At 44.4% G+C, this 17,073-nt stretch overlaps 2 protein-coding genes across 3 annotated transcripts in view; one reads left to right on the top strand and one right to left on the bottom strand.

Annotated features, from left to right (window-relative positions):
* Positions 1 to 17,073, bottom strand: part of LOC105473151 (mechanistic target of rapamycin kinase) — a 149,702-nt gene that overhangs the window by 66,088 nt on the left and 66,541 nt on the right. The gene's annotated exons all lie outside the window — the stretch shown is intronic.
* LOC105473148 (angiopoietin like 7) lies at positions 9,419 to 16,230 on the top strand. Its single transcript, XM_011726787.3, has 5 exons — positions 9,419 to 10,157; positions 12,468 to 12,568; positions 13,799 to 13,993; positions 14,683 to 14,881; positions 15,075 to 16,230. Exons 1-5 carry the CDS (start codon positions 9,788 to 9,790, stop codon positions 15,242 to 15,244), a joined length of 1,035 nt encoding a protein of 344 aa, XP_011725089.1. The 5' UTR covers positions 9,419 to 9,787; the 3' UTR covers positions 15,245 to 16,230.

The following is a 17,073-nucleotide window of genomic DNA, read 5'->3' as shown; positions in this document are numbered from 1 at the left end:
GGTCTTGAATTTCTGGCTTCAAGCAATCCTCCTGTCTTGGCCTCCCAAAGTGCTGGGATTACAGGAGTGAGCCACTGCACCTGACCTGGAATGTGTTTTGCTGTGAGCAAAACCTCACTTCTGTGGACTGACTGCCTTTTCTTCCAGCAGAGGTACAGAAAAAGAAAAGGACCACATACCTTTTCTGGAAGCCAGGAAACAACTGTAAAAGCAGGACTCATACTTTCAAGCAACACAATATTGACACCTTGGAAACATGTGTTTAGAATCAAGACAAAGAGTGGATTTTCTTTGCCATTTAGTCCCTTGCCTGCAGACTGTAAAACCCAGTCACCCTTGCCATTAATTGGTTGCTCAGGCATAACTGGCACAAATCCTCTAACATTCTTAAAGAATGACCAGGCCTGTTTTCCAGTTTGTAGTGCCTAAGTCAGGGTGGAGGTGTCTAACCCAAAGAGAAGCTCTGTAATTAAGAGAGCAGCTTGGGGGGTGGACATGTGATCTCGTCCTGCGACCCCTGACAAGGTCTTGTCTCTAGCTAAGGGTGATTTACTGAAATTGCAATATAATGGACATTTGATTCCCCTTTGGGGACAGATAAGCTTTGTTAGGTTACTGGGGATAAAATATGGGGACTATGGCTGCCCAGAAATAAGGCAGTTTTTTTTTTTTTTTGAGATGGAGTCTCGCTCTGTCGCCAGGCTGGAGTGCAGTGGTGTGATCCCGGCTCACTGCAACCTCCGCCTCCCGTGTTCAAGCGATTCTCTGGCCTCAGCCTCCCAAGTAGCTGGGACTACAGGAGTGCGCCACCACACCCAGCTATTTTTTTGTATTTTTAATAAAGACGGGGTTTCACCATGTTGGCCAGGATGGTCTCCATATCTTGACCTTGTGATCCGCCCGTCTTGGCCTCCCAAAGTGCTGGGATTACAGGTGTGAGCCACCCTGCCTGCCCGAAATAAGGCAGTTTTTATGGGGACATGTTACTTCCTTCATTTTGTCAACATTAGCTGTTGCATGTGGCCCCTTGGGCCAGTACAGGTTGAAGTAATCAGATATGTCATTTACATTTACACAGGCTTCCGGAATAAACAGGAGAGGGATAAAACCTGATCCCAGATACTCTGTGGTCCTCTTGTTCATTGTCTTCATAAGTAAAAAAGAGTGATGAGACACAGCCTGGTGATGTCTAGGAATATGTATACAATATATTATACAATAAGGAAGCTACCTCAAGTTATTAATTTAAAAAATGGGGTTGAAGCTGGATGTAGTGGTGGGCACCTATAATTCCAGCTACTCGGGAGGCTGAGGCAGGAGAACTGCTTGAATCCGGGAGGCGGAGGTTGCACTGAGCTGAGATCCCACCACTACACTCAAGCCTGGGCGACAGAGCGAGACTCCATCTCAAAATAAATGAACAAATAAAATAAAAATTAAAAAGAGGGTTGAAACAAAGGATCTCACCTCTCCCAGTTTTCACTTTCTTTGATTCTATGACTAAGACCTAAAGAAGGAAAACTGGCCCCATGCAGGACAGAATGTGATGCCCTACAATGAAGACTTTACCACAGTGAGACTATAAGTCTCCATAATAGATATGTAGGGGCAAGAGAACCTTCTGTTTGGAATTCATTATTTCATTTGACAAGTTCTAATTTAGTATGTATTTTGTCTTAGGCTTTATGCTAAGTGCTAGATGCTAGAGGTACTGTGGAAAATAAGACAAATATATTCTTTGCATTCACAGAGCTTACAGTTTATAGTAGTAGATACACAAAAAAGCACAAACTGAGGCCGGGCGCGGTGGCTCACGCCTGTAATCCCAGCACTTTGGGAGGCCGAGGCAGGTGGATCACCTGAGGTCAGGAGTTCAAGACCAGCCTGACCAACATGGAGAAACCCCGTCTCTACTAAAATACAAAATTAGTAAGGCATGGTGGCGCATGCCTGTAATCCCAGGTACTCAGGAGACTGAGGCAGGAGAATTGCTTGAACCCGGGAGGCGGAGGATGCAGTGAACTGAGATTGCATCATTGCACTCCAGCCTGGGCAACAAGAGCAAAACTCCATCTCAAAAAAAAAAAAAAAAAAAAAAAAAAAATAGGACAAACCGAAGTAAGTGCTTTTGTGGCAAATACCATGAAGAGAACAGAGTGCTTAGAGAAAAAACATGGGGATTTATGTTAGACTAGGGTAGTCGGCAAAGACTTTTATGATGAGACAACAATTGTGTTCTAAATAATACAATACCACTACTTGGTATAACACTCCTACTTGATATTTGCTAGACATTGACTGTGTCAGATACTAGTTCAAGTGTTCTTTGTGCATTATCTAGTTTTACACAAACATCCTAGTTCAAGTATACATACATATAGGAGAATATAACACCTAAGTGTACAGTTTGATGAATTATCATAAAGTGAAGACACCTTTGTAACTACCACCCAGACCAGAAACGGAACACAACTCACTGCCAGCAGCTCAGAAGCACTGAGCCCCCTCCCAATCACTGCTCCCCTCTGTGTCCCCAGAGGTTTGTAAACCCTACTCTGACTTCTAACACAATGGGGTTGTCTGCTCATTTTTTGAGCTTTGTTATATAAACATTCAACTTTATGTTTGTGAGATGCACCCAGGCTGCTGCACATCACAACAGCTTTTCCTTTCTATTGCTGAACAGTATTTCCCAGTGTGAATACACCACCATTTATCTATCTTACTGCAGATGAACATTTGGCTTGTTCTCAGTGTTTGGCTATTACAAGGGGTATTACACGGACACTCCTGTCCATGTCTTCTGGAGCATGTGTGCTTGTACCTCTGTTGGAAAATATCTACAGCAGAATTGTTGAGTTACATGTAAGGATATGTTCAGCTTTATAAGATACTGAGATGGTTTTCCAAAGTGGCTTTACCAATTTACATTTCTACCAATAGGACATGAAAAGCCCAATTGCTTCACATCTCTGTCAACATTTGTTATTTTCAGTCTTTTCCATTTCAGCCCTTCTGGTTGGTGTGCAGTGGCATTTTATTATGATTTAAATTTTTATTTCCATAATGACTAATGAGATGGGGTAGCTTTTCATATATTTATAAGCCTTTTGGATATCTTTGTGAACTAAGTGCCTGTTCACATCTTTTGTCGATATTTTATTTTTTTCTTTTTGAGACAGAGTCTATGTTGCCTAGGCTGGTTTCCAACACTCGGGTTCGAGCAATTCTTCCACCTCAACCTCCCGCGTAGCTCGGACTATAGGTACATGCCACTGCACCTGGCTTCTTTTACCAATCTTTTAATTGTGCTACCTTTTTCCCCCTTATTGTTTGATAAGAGTTCTTTATACACTCTGGGTATAATACATATACAATATTGAAGATAATAGAAATATTTCTTGCCTTTTCATTCTCTTCATTGTGTCTTCCAATGAATAGAATGACTACTTTTATTGCATTTCTTAATATTTTCCTTTATGACTGGTGTTTTTTGTATCTTGTTTAAGAAATCTTTGCTTATCTCAAGAAGCTAATCACCTAATCTCCTATGTTATCCTCTATAAATTTTATTGTTTTACTGTTCATACTTAAGAGTTTAAATCTCCTGGACTTGAACTTTTGTGTGTGGTGTGAGGTAATGATCAACAGCCTTTTCTTTCAGAAAAGGGATCACTGAGAGGAAAAAAAAAATTTCCTTCCCCCATAAAGCTATTGAGTTGACTTAGCAGTCCTTTCCTCACCATTCTGTCGTGCTACCTTGTCACAAATCAAGTGTCTATATCACATGGCTTGAGAGGAAAGGAATAAATACATAAATACATACATACATAAAATAAGTATCTCTATATATGTGGGTCTGTTTCCAGATATTTAATTCTGTTCCATTTATTCATCCTATGTCAATACTGTACTGCCTTACTCACTGTAGCTTTATGATAAATCTTGATATGCAGTAGTGTAACTCCTCCAAATTTATTTTCCTTACCCAAAAATACCTTAGTTATATAACCCTTTGCTTTATTTACTTTAATTCTCATGAAAACCCTGTGGTATGAGACAGTTTTGATTTTTATCTCCATTTCACAGGTTGGCAAACTCAGAGAAGTAATCTGCCCATGGCCACACAGCAACCAAGTGCTAGGGAGGGATTAGAATCTAGATTTGTCAGCTGGGCGCGGTAGCTCACGCCTGTAATCCCAGCACTTTGGGAGGCTGAGTCGGGCGGATCACGACGTCAGGAGATCGAGACCATCCTGGCTAACACGGTGAAATCCCGTCTCTACTAAAAATACAAAAAATTAGCCGGGCGTGTGGTGGGTGCCTGTAATCCCAGTTGCTCGGGAGGCTGAGGCGGGAGATGGCATGAACTCAGGAGGCGGAGCTTGCAGTGAGCTGAGATTGCGCCACTGCACTCCAGCCTGGGCAATAGAGCAAGACTCTGTCCCAAAAAAAAAAAAAAAAAAAAAATCCACATTTGTCTGCTTCTAGGCCTAAGAACTCAAGTACTGCACGTACTACCTCCCTAATCCTAATGCGAAATCACCCCATCAGGGTATTTAATATGAATGCATTACAATTTTAAGAAATTCTCTCTGAATCATTCATTTGCAGTGAAAAAATCTTGTTCAGGCTGTGTGTGGTGGCTCAAGCCTGTAATCCTAGCACTTTGGGAGGCTGAGATGAAAGCATCTCTTGAGGCCAGGAGTTCCACACCAACCTCAACATAGTGAGACTCTGTCTCTACAAAAAAACTGAAAAAACAGGCAGGCATGTTGGTGTGCACCTGTATTCCCAGCTACTTTGGAGGCTCAGGCAGGAAGACTGCTTCAGCTCTCGAGTTCCAGGCTTCAGTGAACTATATGATTGTACTACTGCACTCCAGGGTGGGTAACAGAATGAGACTATGTCTCTAAAAAAAAAAAAAAAATTGTTTGACAATTACAAAGGCCAGTTTCCTGGTGGAACTCAGGAAAACAGTGGAACAAGAGGGAAAAACTTCTAGGATTCCTTCCCATGTCTACAGAGGATCAGTCCCGCTCCTCACCTGGGCTCCCCGGGCATGGCCCCTCCACCTCTCCAGCTTTAGCTTCTGCTGCCATTCTTCTTCCCCTTGACCCTTAGGCCAAGAATGCTTACATTCTCCCACTAGTCCAAGTCTTTCACATAGCTGCACCTTTGCTCACAACATCCTCTCCCCTTCCTGGCTATTTCCTTCTTTTTCTTTAAAACCTAGGTATCACTTCTCTGGGAGGCCCTCCTTGTCCTCTGTGTCTCCCATCCTAACATGTCACACTGTCAGTTCAGCTGTCTAGACTGCCGGATGCTGGGCCAGCATTATCATTGGATTCTGCAACTTGAATGGTGGCTAACTGAGCTATAAAGTCCTGACAGAAATCAGAGAGAGACTTTTTTTTTGCTATATTCCATAATTTAAAATGGACTCTGGCCAGGTGTGCTGGCTCATGCCTGTAATCCTAGCACTTTGAGAGGCTGAGGCTGGAGGATCACTTGAGCCCAGGAGTTCGAGGCCCTGGCAACACAGTGAGACCCCCATCACTACAAAAAAAGAAAAGAAAAGAAAAGAAAAGAAAAGAAAAGAAAGGAAGGAAGGAAGAAAGGAAGAAAGAAAGAAAAGAAATAAAAGAAAGAAAGAAAGAAAAAAAGATAGCTGGGTGTGTTGGTGCACACCTGCAGTCCCAGCTACTCTGGAGGCTGAGGTGGAAGGATCACTTGAGACTGGGAGGTTGAGGCTGCAGTGAGCCATGGTTGCCCCATTGCACTCCAGCCTGAACAGAGTGAAACCCTGTCACAAAACAAAACAAAACAAAACAAAACAGGCCTCTAAGAGAAGGCCTGAGAGAAAAGACTTCTAATAGGTTCAGGACACATTCTTTGGTAGAAGTGGCAAATTAGAAAGCTTAGGGAAAAGACGAAATTATTTTCTGTGATGGACTTGGGCTTTCAGTTGAGATAGGAATGGGATGGAGTGCCAGAAAGGCAGATATTTGACCAGGCGTGGTGACTCACGCCTGTAATCCCAGCACTTTGGGAGGCCGAGGCGGGTGGATCACCAGATTAGGAGATCAAGACCATCCTGGCTAACACGGTGAAGCCCCACCTCTACTAAAAATACAAAAAATTAGCTGGGTGTGGTGGCAGGTACCTGTAGTCCCAGCTACTTGGAAGGCTGAGGCAGGAGAATTGGCGTGAACCCAGAAGGAGGAGCTTGCAGTGAGCTGAGATTGTACCACTGCACTCCAGCCTGGACAATAGAGTAAGACTCCGTCTCAAAAAAAAGAAAGAAAGAAAGAAAAAGAAAGGCAGAGATTCAATGGTTGTATAGAGTATGGCAGGCTGTGGTTCATTTAAAGACTTCAGAAGAAGTGAAATATTCCTTTGAGGTACACAATTAAAACTAACAGCAAGGCAGCTTCTTCTGAGATGTATTCATTCCACAAGCTGAGAGTGGGGAGAAAAAATACCCACTCTTCAATGGGGTATTTTCAAGCAGATGAGATCTGATGCTCCTCTCTGGACAGAAGGAGAGACCACCCCTAGGTGCTCCCCTGCCCTGTGACACTCAGACTACTTTGGTGCCAGCCTATGGCAGTGCGGCCCAAACACTGTGAAGTCTTTGAGAATCTCCAGTTTGAGTACAACCTCACTGACTTTTTTCATTAAGAACATAAGCTTGATTTTCATAAACATCTTTTCCAGGAGCACCAAGCTAGCCCTCTTTCAACACCAGCAAAATGGAGAAAAGGAAAATCTAAATCGTATCCAACCCAGGTTTTCCAGATTTTCTCAGTTAATTCCCATTTTTATGGTCACTCTGCTCACTGAAAGGCAGAAAAAGGGCTTAAAAGCCTCTTTCAGAGAAGGCAATACCATTTTAGTCCTCCACATCCTTCATGGTTTTCTCTACTGGCTTAGTTGTGCTCAAAAGAAGGACTTATTTTTCCTTCATTTAGATATTCAGAATCTAGGACATCATAAGGTTGCGGATGTTTTAGAAAACAGATAATCTTCTGGCATGAGAAATATCCTTAATTAGCTACTTTTCCTCAAAACTGGAGGGGGATGAGTATTGACATTTGGGTAGCTTATGCAATTCAAGAGCTTCTGTCTTCTGTCTTCAAGTATTGCCTTATGTTAGAAATAAGTTTCCAGAAAATAAATGTCAAAGACCAGACATTCATGCTAAAGGCTAGATGCTTCCGATCCAAACTTATGAACTCCTCCTACCTTTCCCAAAAGGGACTGTTACATGAGGTGCAAATAAGAATGATTAATTCATTTTCTGCCCAGATATAAGAATCAATTCATAACACTTTCCTGTTTGGGTGAGCTACTGGGAAGAATAAACAAAAGCAGGATGGAACTCCACAAAGTTCCACTGTGCTTTTGTGCCTTCTCTGCCGCACTGTTATATGGGAGTTCCAAGGCAGCAGGGTCACACGGGGTGCTACACATCAGTGGTCTTCAATCTTTTTGGCAACAGGGACTGGTTTCGTGGAACACAATTTTTCCATGGACCAGGGCGGGGATGGGGAGATGGGGGATGGTTTCAGGGTGAAACTGTTCCACCTCAGATCTTCAGGCAGTACTTAAGATTCTCACAAGGAGCGTGCAACCTAGATCCCTCACATGTGCAGTTCACAACAGGGTTCACACTCCTGTGAGGATCTAATGCCGCCACTGATCTGACAGGAGGCGGAGCGCAGGCGGTAATGCTCGCTCACCTGCCGCTCACCTCCTGCTGCGTGGCCCTGTTCCTAACAGGCCACGGACAAGTACAGGTCTGCAGGGACCCCTGCTATACATGACTGTATGGTGCAAAGTACTTCTGTGGCATGTGGTTTAAGCTCAGTGTCATTTGATGGCCAGAGACCCACTTGAAGATCCCCATTTTTAGCAGACCTTGTAGGATGCTAACATTTGGGGCCAGATTCTCCTTAGTGAAATGAATGCTATGGAGCTAAGGCTGCGGTGCCCAGCCTGGCTAGACATTTGCAAAAAGAGAGCAGAGACTGGCAGACAGTGCCAATTCTCAACAGAATCTTATGATCAAAATGCCAAGTTGCTATAAGGGTATCAGTAACATCCTCACCCTTTAGCAGGCAAAGGAGGCTGGGGATGTGAGAAAACAAACTCTGATCCACCTGATCCTCTACCGCTTTTTGATTCCGAGAAAAAAAAAATTGTTCAGTAATTCCAGCTGCCTGAACAGAAATTACTTCCTGAGGAGCTAGAAGCCCTGACTGGAAAAGAGCTCTGGGGGATTATGGCATGGGAGGAGAGCTGTCAGGCATCAGGCTTATATGGGAAGGACCCACGCTGACTACCACAGTACAAGTAACTGCTTGAGTGGCTCCATAACATGGAAATGGCAATCGTATGTTCCAAAGACAGAGTTACTGTTTTAAGGACAGAGGAACCTTTGTATAGATTCTCAGTGAAAAGCTTATTTTAAGGATGTTTGCTGAAATTCCATGTTTTTCACATTTGTTTTCAAAAGAGCAGTGTCCTTCATATATAGTACACGAAAAATTACAATATTCATGTTTTTTAGATACAAAGTCATACACAAATAGAGGAGGAATAATTTCAAATTGCAAACCATACCAGCATAGAAAGAGAGAAATGAGACTGTAGATATGGATTTATTAGGTGATAGGGATTCTTTTTTTCTCTATATTTTAATATATTTTCCAAGTTTGAGCCATGGGCCGAGGATGGGCCTGTTCTCTGTCCTGCCTAAAACCTGACAGAAGCATGGGTGACCAATCCCAGAACCACACTTGGCACTGCTGAGTTTTCCTATCTTCTGACACCTCCTTGCAAAATGTCAAGTGTGAGATGCTAATACTGGCCCTCTCTTCGTTGGAGGAGAAAGCATGTAAAAAGACAACTGTCCAAACCCTGTGGCTACAAAGTCCTTTCCTGGCTTCCTAAGATATTTACTCTATTCTTCTATTTCTAGAACTTTTCTAAGTTGGAAGATTTCAAATGTGAGAGAGTGTTAGATCCAGGTTGAGTAAGGATTTTATAAAATACTAAATGATGATCAGAGATGGGAATAATCAGCCTAGTTAAAAGCATATTCAGCACAATGTCACAATATACCAGATCCTCGTATAAACAGCATGGATTACATTAACAGGCCTCCCTGGGTGAGTAGTGTCTCTTTTGCCTACCTTAACGCTCACACCATGGTTATACAACCTTTTGAACAGAATTTGGAAATTCCTCTGACCCTGCCCTGCTTACTGATAGAGTTGAGCCAGTGGCTGGCAGGGGCATAATCTAATAGGCGAAACTAGAAACACACAAATTCACAGTCCTCTTGTCTCAGCCCAGAGACTGCACAGGCAAGGAAAGAAAGACTCGCCCCATCTCCCTCCTCCCCTCCTCTGGCCTAAGTTGCCGCTGACTTCACCCAACAGGCACCTGACCCTCCCAGATGAGCTGGGAGGGGCTAAAGCCCGGTGCGGCCATGGTGGGGGTGGAGGTACAGGCAGCAAACAATATTTAAGATGCTGACTTGTGGAGCATTCAGGCTTGGGAAGGAAAGCTATAGGCTATCCATTCAGCTCCCCTGTCAGAGACTCAAGCTTTGAGAAAGGCCAGCAAAGAGCAAGGAAAAGAGAGAAAACAACAAAGTGGCGAGGCCCTCAGAGTGAAAGCGTAAGGTTCAGTCAGCCTCCTGCAGCTTTGCAGACCTCAGCTGGGCATCTCCAGGCTCCCCTGGAGGAAGAGCCTTCCTCACCCAAACCCACAAAAGATGCTGAAAAAGCCTCTCTCAGCTGTGACCTGGCTCTGCATTTTCATCGTGGCCTTTGTCAGCCACCCAGCATGGCTGCAGAAGCCCTCTAAGCGCAAGACACCAGCACAGCTCAAAGCGGCCACCTGCTGTGAGGAGGTGAAGGAGCTCAAGGCCCAAGTCGCCAACCTCAGCAGCCTGCTGAGTGAACTGAACAAGAAGCAGGAAAGGGACTGGGTCAGTGTGGTCATGCAGGTGATGGAGCTGGAGAGCAACAGCAAGCGCATGGAGTCGCGGCTCACAGATGCCGAGAGCAAGTACTCTGAGATGAACAACCAAATCGACATCATGCAGCTGCAGGCGGCACAGACGGTCACTCAGACCTCCGCAGGTAAGGAGACGAGTCCCCTGCGGGAGCATGGAGTGCCTCACCACCTACAGCACTGCTTCTACATATCCTGGTCATCAGAACCACTACTGGGGCCTCTTTTGGGGGTGTACTTTCCCTTTAGTAAAGGCTTATGCAGTATTTCCTTTGATTGCTAATGCTATGTAAGTTTACCTCACACCTTCACAGGTCTCTTTTATCCACACAATGTTTCAGCCTACCATCTAAGAGTGCTGAGACATTACATGGTTTGCCCAAAGTCACCCAGCAAGTCTTAGAAGCAGGGTTCAAGTCTTCCTGATTGGTGTAGCTCTGCTACTTCCTCACCAATAGCTGACAGGCTGTATCTCAAGAAATTCCAAGGAAGCACCAAACTGTAACAGCTGTTCCTCTGGAAGCAAAGTTTTGCCAGAAACAGTTCTCTGGTATTCCAAGATTTACCGGGAATGAGCATTAGTGGAATTTTGTGTCCTCTCTCTGTAAACATAACTCTTCTCATTGGCTCAGAGTTAAGTGTAGAGACACGTAGCCATGTGAAGAGTCCTTTTGTGTTCAGGAAGGATATGGCTCCTTAAGGTTCCTCAATTGTGACACGTCTACTTTTTTCCATGGTCTTAAATGAATTTCTCCTAATACAGGATTTTTTAAATGCAATGCTGAAATATAGATTTTTAATAGGCCAAAAATAAGATAAATTTAATCTTTCTTTTGCAAAACAACTTTTATTTCTGGTTAACTCAGCTCAGGTAGGTCATCATGAATTTATGGTTTAGAGATTAAAAATTTGGTTTTCTGAAATTATCAGGAAAGTATTAGTTATAAGGAGCATATCCGATAGACATGTCATTTCTTGCTGATATAAAAACCATTGGTCCCATTATAAACTATATGAAGAACAAAGACATGATCAGCTTCTACTGACTAAGTCAATGGTTGCCCTCAGCTCAAATTAAGAAAAAGTTTTAACATGAAACCGAGCTTGAAAATTGTTACCTGAACCAACATGTACTAATCACTTTCTAAGCATGGACTTCCTGGCCCTCAGCTTGGGATTAGAAAGGTATTCTCAGGCCATTTTCCAGACAAGTGAGTCCTGATTTGGTCTGTGGGATGAAACCAGACATGTGGAAAACCAGGCCAGACAGAGGAATCTGACTGTGCCACTTCCTGCTCATCCAAACAGGAGGCTTTCTCGCCATCCCACGAGGAGGTTCTTGGGGTCAAGTGTAGCTCTCCCACCAGGCCTCTTGCTCTTCTTGCCCAGGACATCATTCCTTATTTTTCTTCTCTATGACCAAGTGCTCGGTTACCTGTATATTCTATAAGGAGGTAGCCCCTTAGAGGAAGCAGTAATTTGGTGCTTTCACCACTAAGGGGAAATGAAGAACAGTGATGGGGAAGGCATACGTACTCTGCCTCCCTTTCCCAAGGTGCTTTGCAAGATAACCTAAGCGCCTCAGACAACTCCCATCTGCCATCTTGGTGCTCTTCTCTAAGGTCCCAGTGCAGTGGTTACCAAGAAAAGCACCCCGAGACAGAGCGGGCAGGAAGCTTCTCTTGGATATTAAGGGCTGCACTCTCTGAATCCTATCAGAAAATGCTGTCTCTTCCACAGTGCTCTTTGATATTTAGACTACAGAGCCTAAACCCTGCATAAAGTAGCAGCTCCATGGCCCTAGAGTAAAAAATTGGCCTGTCTAATGCTCTCATTTCCTTGTTTTAACAAAACTTCCTGGGGGGAAGGTCTCAAAGGTTCTTCTGAGAGTTCTGAGGTTCTAGCTGGATGGAAGGGGAAAATATATAATAAACTCTATCTCCCTTAATTATGGTCTCAGGTGGCAGTAGCCACCACCTCTGAACAACAACATAACCAACCAACCAGGAAACAGCAACAAAACCAGACTCTATGAGATACTCACAACCGATGTGTTATAGAGACGGCTGTCTAAGAAGTCTGAATCTATCTGACAGGAGTATCTGTTACGTGGCCCTCATACACTGTAACATTTCTAGAATTCATGGCCTAGCTATAGCAGAATGATTTATTTCAGAGTTAACCTGAAACCACCTGTTGGAACGTCCCACTAATGCTATCCAAGTGAAGGGCTTCCCTAACCCTCTGCTCCACCACCAGCGAAGCCAAAATACACCCCCTCTGGATCTCCTGATATCCACCTCTCCCAAATGCAGACACTGATGGGTAATTAACACCAGTGGGAATCTCAGGGTAGAAATAAAGGCTCAGTTTCTAAACATTCAACTCAGATGGAGCCCCGGGTCTAAATGCTCACCCTGTGGTTTGTTCTCTTGTAGATGCCATCTACGACTGCTCTTCACTCTACCAGAAGAACTACCGCATCTCTGGAGTGTATAAGCTTCCTCCTGATGACTTCCTGGGCAGCCCTGAACTGGAGGTGAGGTCATTACAGTCATTGGCCACACCCTAATACCTGTCCTTCACCCCCTCAAGGGGACTGCAATAACAGGGCCATTCACAGTTTAAAGAAAGGAAAATTCGGCCAGGCAAAGTGGCTGACATTTGTAATCCCAGCACTATGGGAGGCCAAGGCGGGTGGATCACTTCAGGTCAGGAGTTTAAGACCAGCCTGGCCAACATGGTGAAACCCTGTTTCTACTAAAAATACAAAAAAATTAGCCAGGCATGGTGGCGGACGCCTGTAATCCCAGCTACGCAGGGGGATCGCTTGAACTCAGGAGGCAGAGGTTGCAGTGAGCCGAGATCACGCCACTGCACTACAGTCTGGGAGACAGAGTGAGACTCCATTTCAATTAAAGAAAAAAAAAAAAGAAAGAAAGAAACGAAAACTCAAAACACAAGCAAACATACCAAACACCAGAGAGCTATGCAAACAGTTAAGTTTATGCCCTGCACTCCAAACCCAAGCATCTGTTTGGCCCCTTCAAATCATTATCAAACACCAAGCCTTCTAACATAGATCAGATAATTCTTATAACCACCACATAACTTAGTTTAAATCTCTTGCCATGTCTTAGAACAGCTATTCCTTGAGGGAGGAGAAAAGAAAACATGAAGGCAGCATCAAAAGTATCTGGATTTTCAGCCAGGCATGGTGGCTCACACCTGTAATCCCAGCACTTTGGGAGGCGAGGTGGGTGGATCAATCACCTGAGGTCAGGAGTTTGAGACCAGCCTGGCCAACATGCTGAAATCCCGTCTCTACTAAAAATATAAAAATTAGTTGGGTGTGGTGACAGGAACCTCTGGTCCCAGCTACTAGGGAGGCTGAGGCAGGAGAATCACTGGAACCCAGGAGGTGGAGGTTGCAGTGAGCCGAGATTGCACCACTGCACTCTAGCCTGGGCAACAAGAGTGAAACTCTGCCTCAAAAAAAAAAAAAAAAAAAAAAGTATCTGGATTTTTCCCTTCAAGCTTCATGTGCACTCACCCCTGGGCCCAATTTGGATCGTTCTTCCAGAGCAGTGTACCACCCGCCCCAGCTCACCAGCAGTGGGGCAGCATCACTGCCCGAGTGAGCCAGTGTGACTGCGGGAATGCACGCATCTACTGGTTCTGCAGGGACAGGAATAGGTTGGGAAGTCTGCCCTCTTGCTCTTGCCTCCTGTCCTGCAAGTCCCTCACCAGAGTATCCCCTCTGCTCCAGGTGTTCTGTGACATGGAGACTTCAGGTGGAGGCTGGACCATCATCCAGAGACGAAAAAGTGGCCTTGTCTCCTTCTACCAGGACTGGAAGCAGTACAAGCAGGGCTTTGGCAGCATCCGTGGGGACTTCTGGCTGGGGAATGAACACATCCACCGGCTCTCCAGACAGCCAACCCGGCTGCGTGTAGAGATGGAGGTAAGCACAAGGCCAGGGGCCCCATGACTGGACCAGTGCCACCACACATGACTGCGTACGACTCTGAGGGTGCCATTCCTATTCTGATTCAAGACAAATCTGTATATTCATTGTGATGGTTTTCCTGCAAGTTATAATAGAGTTGAGGATAAATAGGTATTTTTCCTTTCTGCACCTCCCAACCCCCCACCCCCGCCAACAAAAGTGGGGCTGTAGGTGGGACAAGAAGAGGCCAGACCCAGGTCAGAGTAGAGCAAATCCAACAGTCAGCTGTGCCGAACACTAGTCTCTGCTCTGGCTGAGCATGAGGTCCTTTAGGTGCAAATCTTACTGATACTGGTTGGGGACCCTTGCTGAAGGTCTTAAAGCACTCACTATATCCTCACGTTTCTCTTACAGCAGCTCTGTGTGGGATTCAGCAAAAACATAGCTACACCTTATAGGCAGGAAAGTGAGGAATATAGAGAGACTAATCAAGGCCATATGGGGAATCAGGAAAGAAGTTCGAGCCTTCTTTTCTGATTCCCAGGTTAACGCAGTAAACTGGAGGTAAACAAGTAATAAAGTCTTATTAGATTCACATCTATAAAAAGATGTTTGGCTACGGGGCTGTCAGGAGAGAAGGGGTACAGAGACAGCATGAAATGGAGCCTGCTGCACTTTCTTTAAGGCTCTGCTCCTCCTGACAGGACTGGGAGGGCAACCTGCGCTACGCTGAGTATAGCCACTTTGTTCTGGGCAATGAACTCAACAGCTATCGCCTCTTCCTGGGGAACTACACTGGCAATGTGGGGAACGACGCCCTCCAGTATCATAACAACACAGCCTTCAGCACCAAGGACAAGGACAATGACAACTGCTTAGACAAGTGTGCACAGCTCCGCAAAGGTGAGACTTGGGGGACCGGAAACGAGAAGTTCAGGTGCAAGCCCATAATCCCACTTGAGGAGAAAGAGTGAATTATAACTGTACAGTTGATGTTCCGGCTTTAGTATTCTTTCTAATGCTGGCTCTAACTCCTTATCTGATGTCTGGTCTATCACAGTCAACTTACTAGCACTGGGTCTGTTTCTCATGTCAGGTGGCTACTGGTACAACTGCTGCACAGACTCCAATCTCAATGGAGTGTACTACCGCCTGGGCGAGCACAACAAGCACTTGGATGGCATCACCTGGTACGGCTGGCATGGATCTACCTACTCCCTGAAACGGGTGGAGATGAAAATCCGCCCAGAAGACTTTAAGCCTTAAAAGGAGGCTGCCGTGGAGCACAGATGCAGACACTGAGACACCTGGAGATTAGATGAGGGCAGATGAGGACAGGAAGAGAGTATTAGAAAGGGTAGGGTTGAGAAACAGCCTATACTCTCCAAAGAAAGAATAAGTCTCCAAGGAGCACAATAAAATCATATGTACCAAGGATGTTACAGTAAACAGGATGAACCATTTAAACCCACTGGGTCCTGCCACACATCCTTCTCAAGGGGGTAGACTCAGTGGGGTCTCTCTGCCCAAGATCCCTGACATAGCAGTAGCTTGTCTTTTCCATATGATTTGTCTGTGTTTTCCATATGATTTGTCTGTGAAAGAAAATAACTTTGAGATCGCTTTATCTATTTTCTTTAAGGCTTAGGCTACATGAGGGCAAAACACAAATCCCTTTGCTAAAAAGAACCATATTATTTTGATTCTCAAAGAAGAGGCCTTTGAGTGTTAGAGAAAGGAGTGAAGGAGGCAGGTGGGAGATGGGTATTTCTATTTTTAAATCCAATGAAATTATCTTGAGTCTACATATTATTTTTAAAACACAAAAATTGTTCGGCTGTAGGTGAACTGACCCAGGCTGGACTTGCGAGGAGGAAACTCCAGGGCACTGGGTCTGGCAATCAGACTGAGCACTGCCCGTGCTCACCTTGGTCAGGTACAGCACTGAAAGGTATGAAGCACCGGCAGGAGGTGGACACAGTCTCTCATGAATGCTGGCATAAAACTGCCTTAAAATATTCATAGTTAATACAGGTATACCTATTTTTATTTACTTTGTAAGAAACAAGCTCAAGGGGCTTCCTTTTAAATTTTGTCTATAGGAAATGGCTGAAAACTGAAGGTAGATGGTGTTATAGTTAATAATGAATGCTGTATATAAGCATCTTGCTTTGTAAAAATAAAATATTGTGGTTTTGTTTTAAACATTTAACGTTTCTTTTCCTTCTACAATAAACACTTTCAAAACTTCAGTATTTTCTTTTTAAATTCTTACCATTACCACTTAGAACAGGATAAAAAGTTAAATTTAAATCAGAGGGTGAGCAGTGACAGAGGCCTGGGGTTTGTTTTGGTGTTCAGGGCAACCAAGTGGGGAGCAGAAGCCAAAAGGGAACAGGTGACGGACAAAAGGGCAGCAGCAACCAGGACAATTTTCCATAAAGGGGATTACACATCAGTGGCTGGGCAATGAAGGCATCCAGCCTTATCAGACCCTCTATTCTACTTAGGATAGAGAAACAAAAGCAGGCCAGCAGACCTTACCCTAATGCTCGGGGCTAACCAAGTAAAAGTCGTGTGTGTGTGTTTTCTAATAATCAAATAACCACTCAATACTCTGTCCCCAAGAAAGCAAATATATTTACTGATGTGTGAGCTTTAAGGAGATGGGAGTAGTTTATACTATCTCAGTGTTAGCCCTGGTTTGGGATTACATCTGGGATTTAATTTGCCCTGTAGCAGATAGGTAAAAAAGTCAATAGGTTGCAAGACAGATTGAACTAGTAACAAGAGAACAATACTGTCAACAGAACATGGTTTTTTAAAGCAAAGACAAAAAAATAAGAAATAGCTGCACAAGGCCAGGCGCGGTGGCTCACACCTGTAATTCCCGCACTTTGGGAGGCCAAGGTGGATGGATCATGAGGTCAAGAGAGCGAGACCATCCTGGCCTACACGGTGAAACCCCCTTTCTACTAAAAATACAAAAATTAGCTGGGCATGCTGGCACACACCTGTAGTCTCAGCTACTTAGGAAGCTGAGGCAGGAGAATTGCTTGAATCCAGGAGGCGGAAGTTGCAGTGAGCCAAGATTG

This window comes from Macaca nemestrina, chromosome 1 (assembly GCF_043159975.1).
Source record: "Macaca nemestrina isolate mMacNem1 chromosome 1, mMacNem.hap1, whole genome shotgun sequence".
In the NCBI taxonomy this organism is placed as follows: Eukaryota; Metazoa; Chordata; class Mammalia; order Primates; family Cercopithecidae; genus Macaca; species Macaca nemestrina.
The sequence above is the reverse complement of the archived record's forward strand: the minus strand, read 5'-3'. Positions and strand labels throughout refer to the sequence as shown.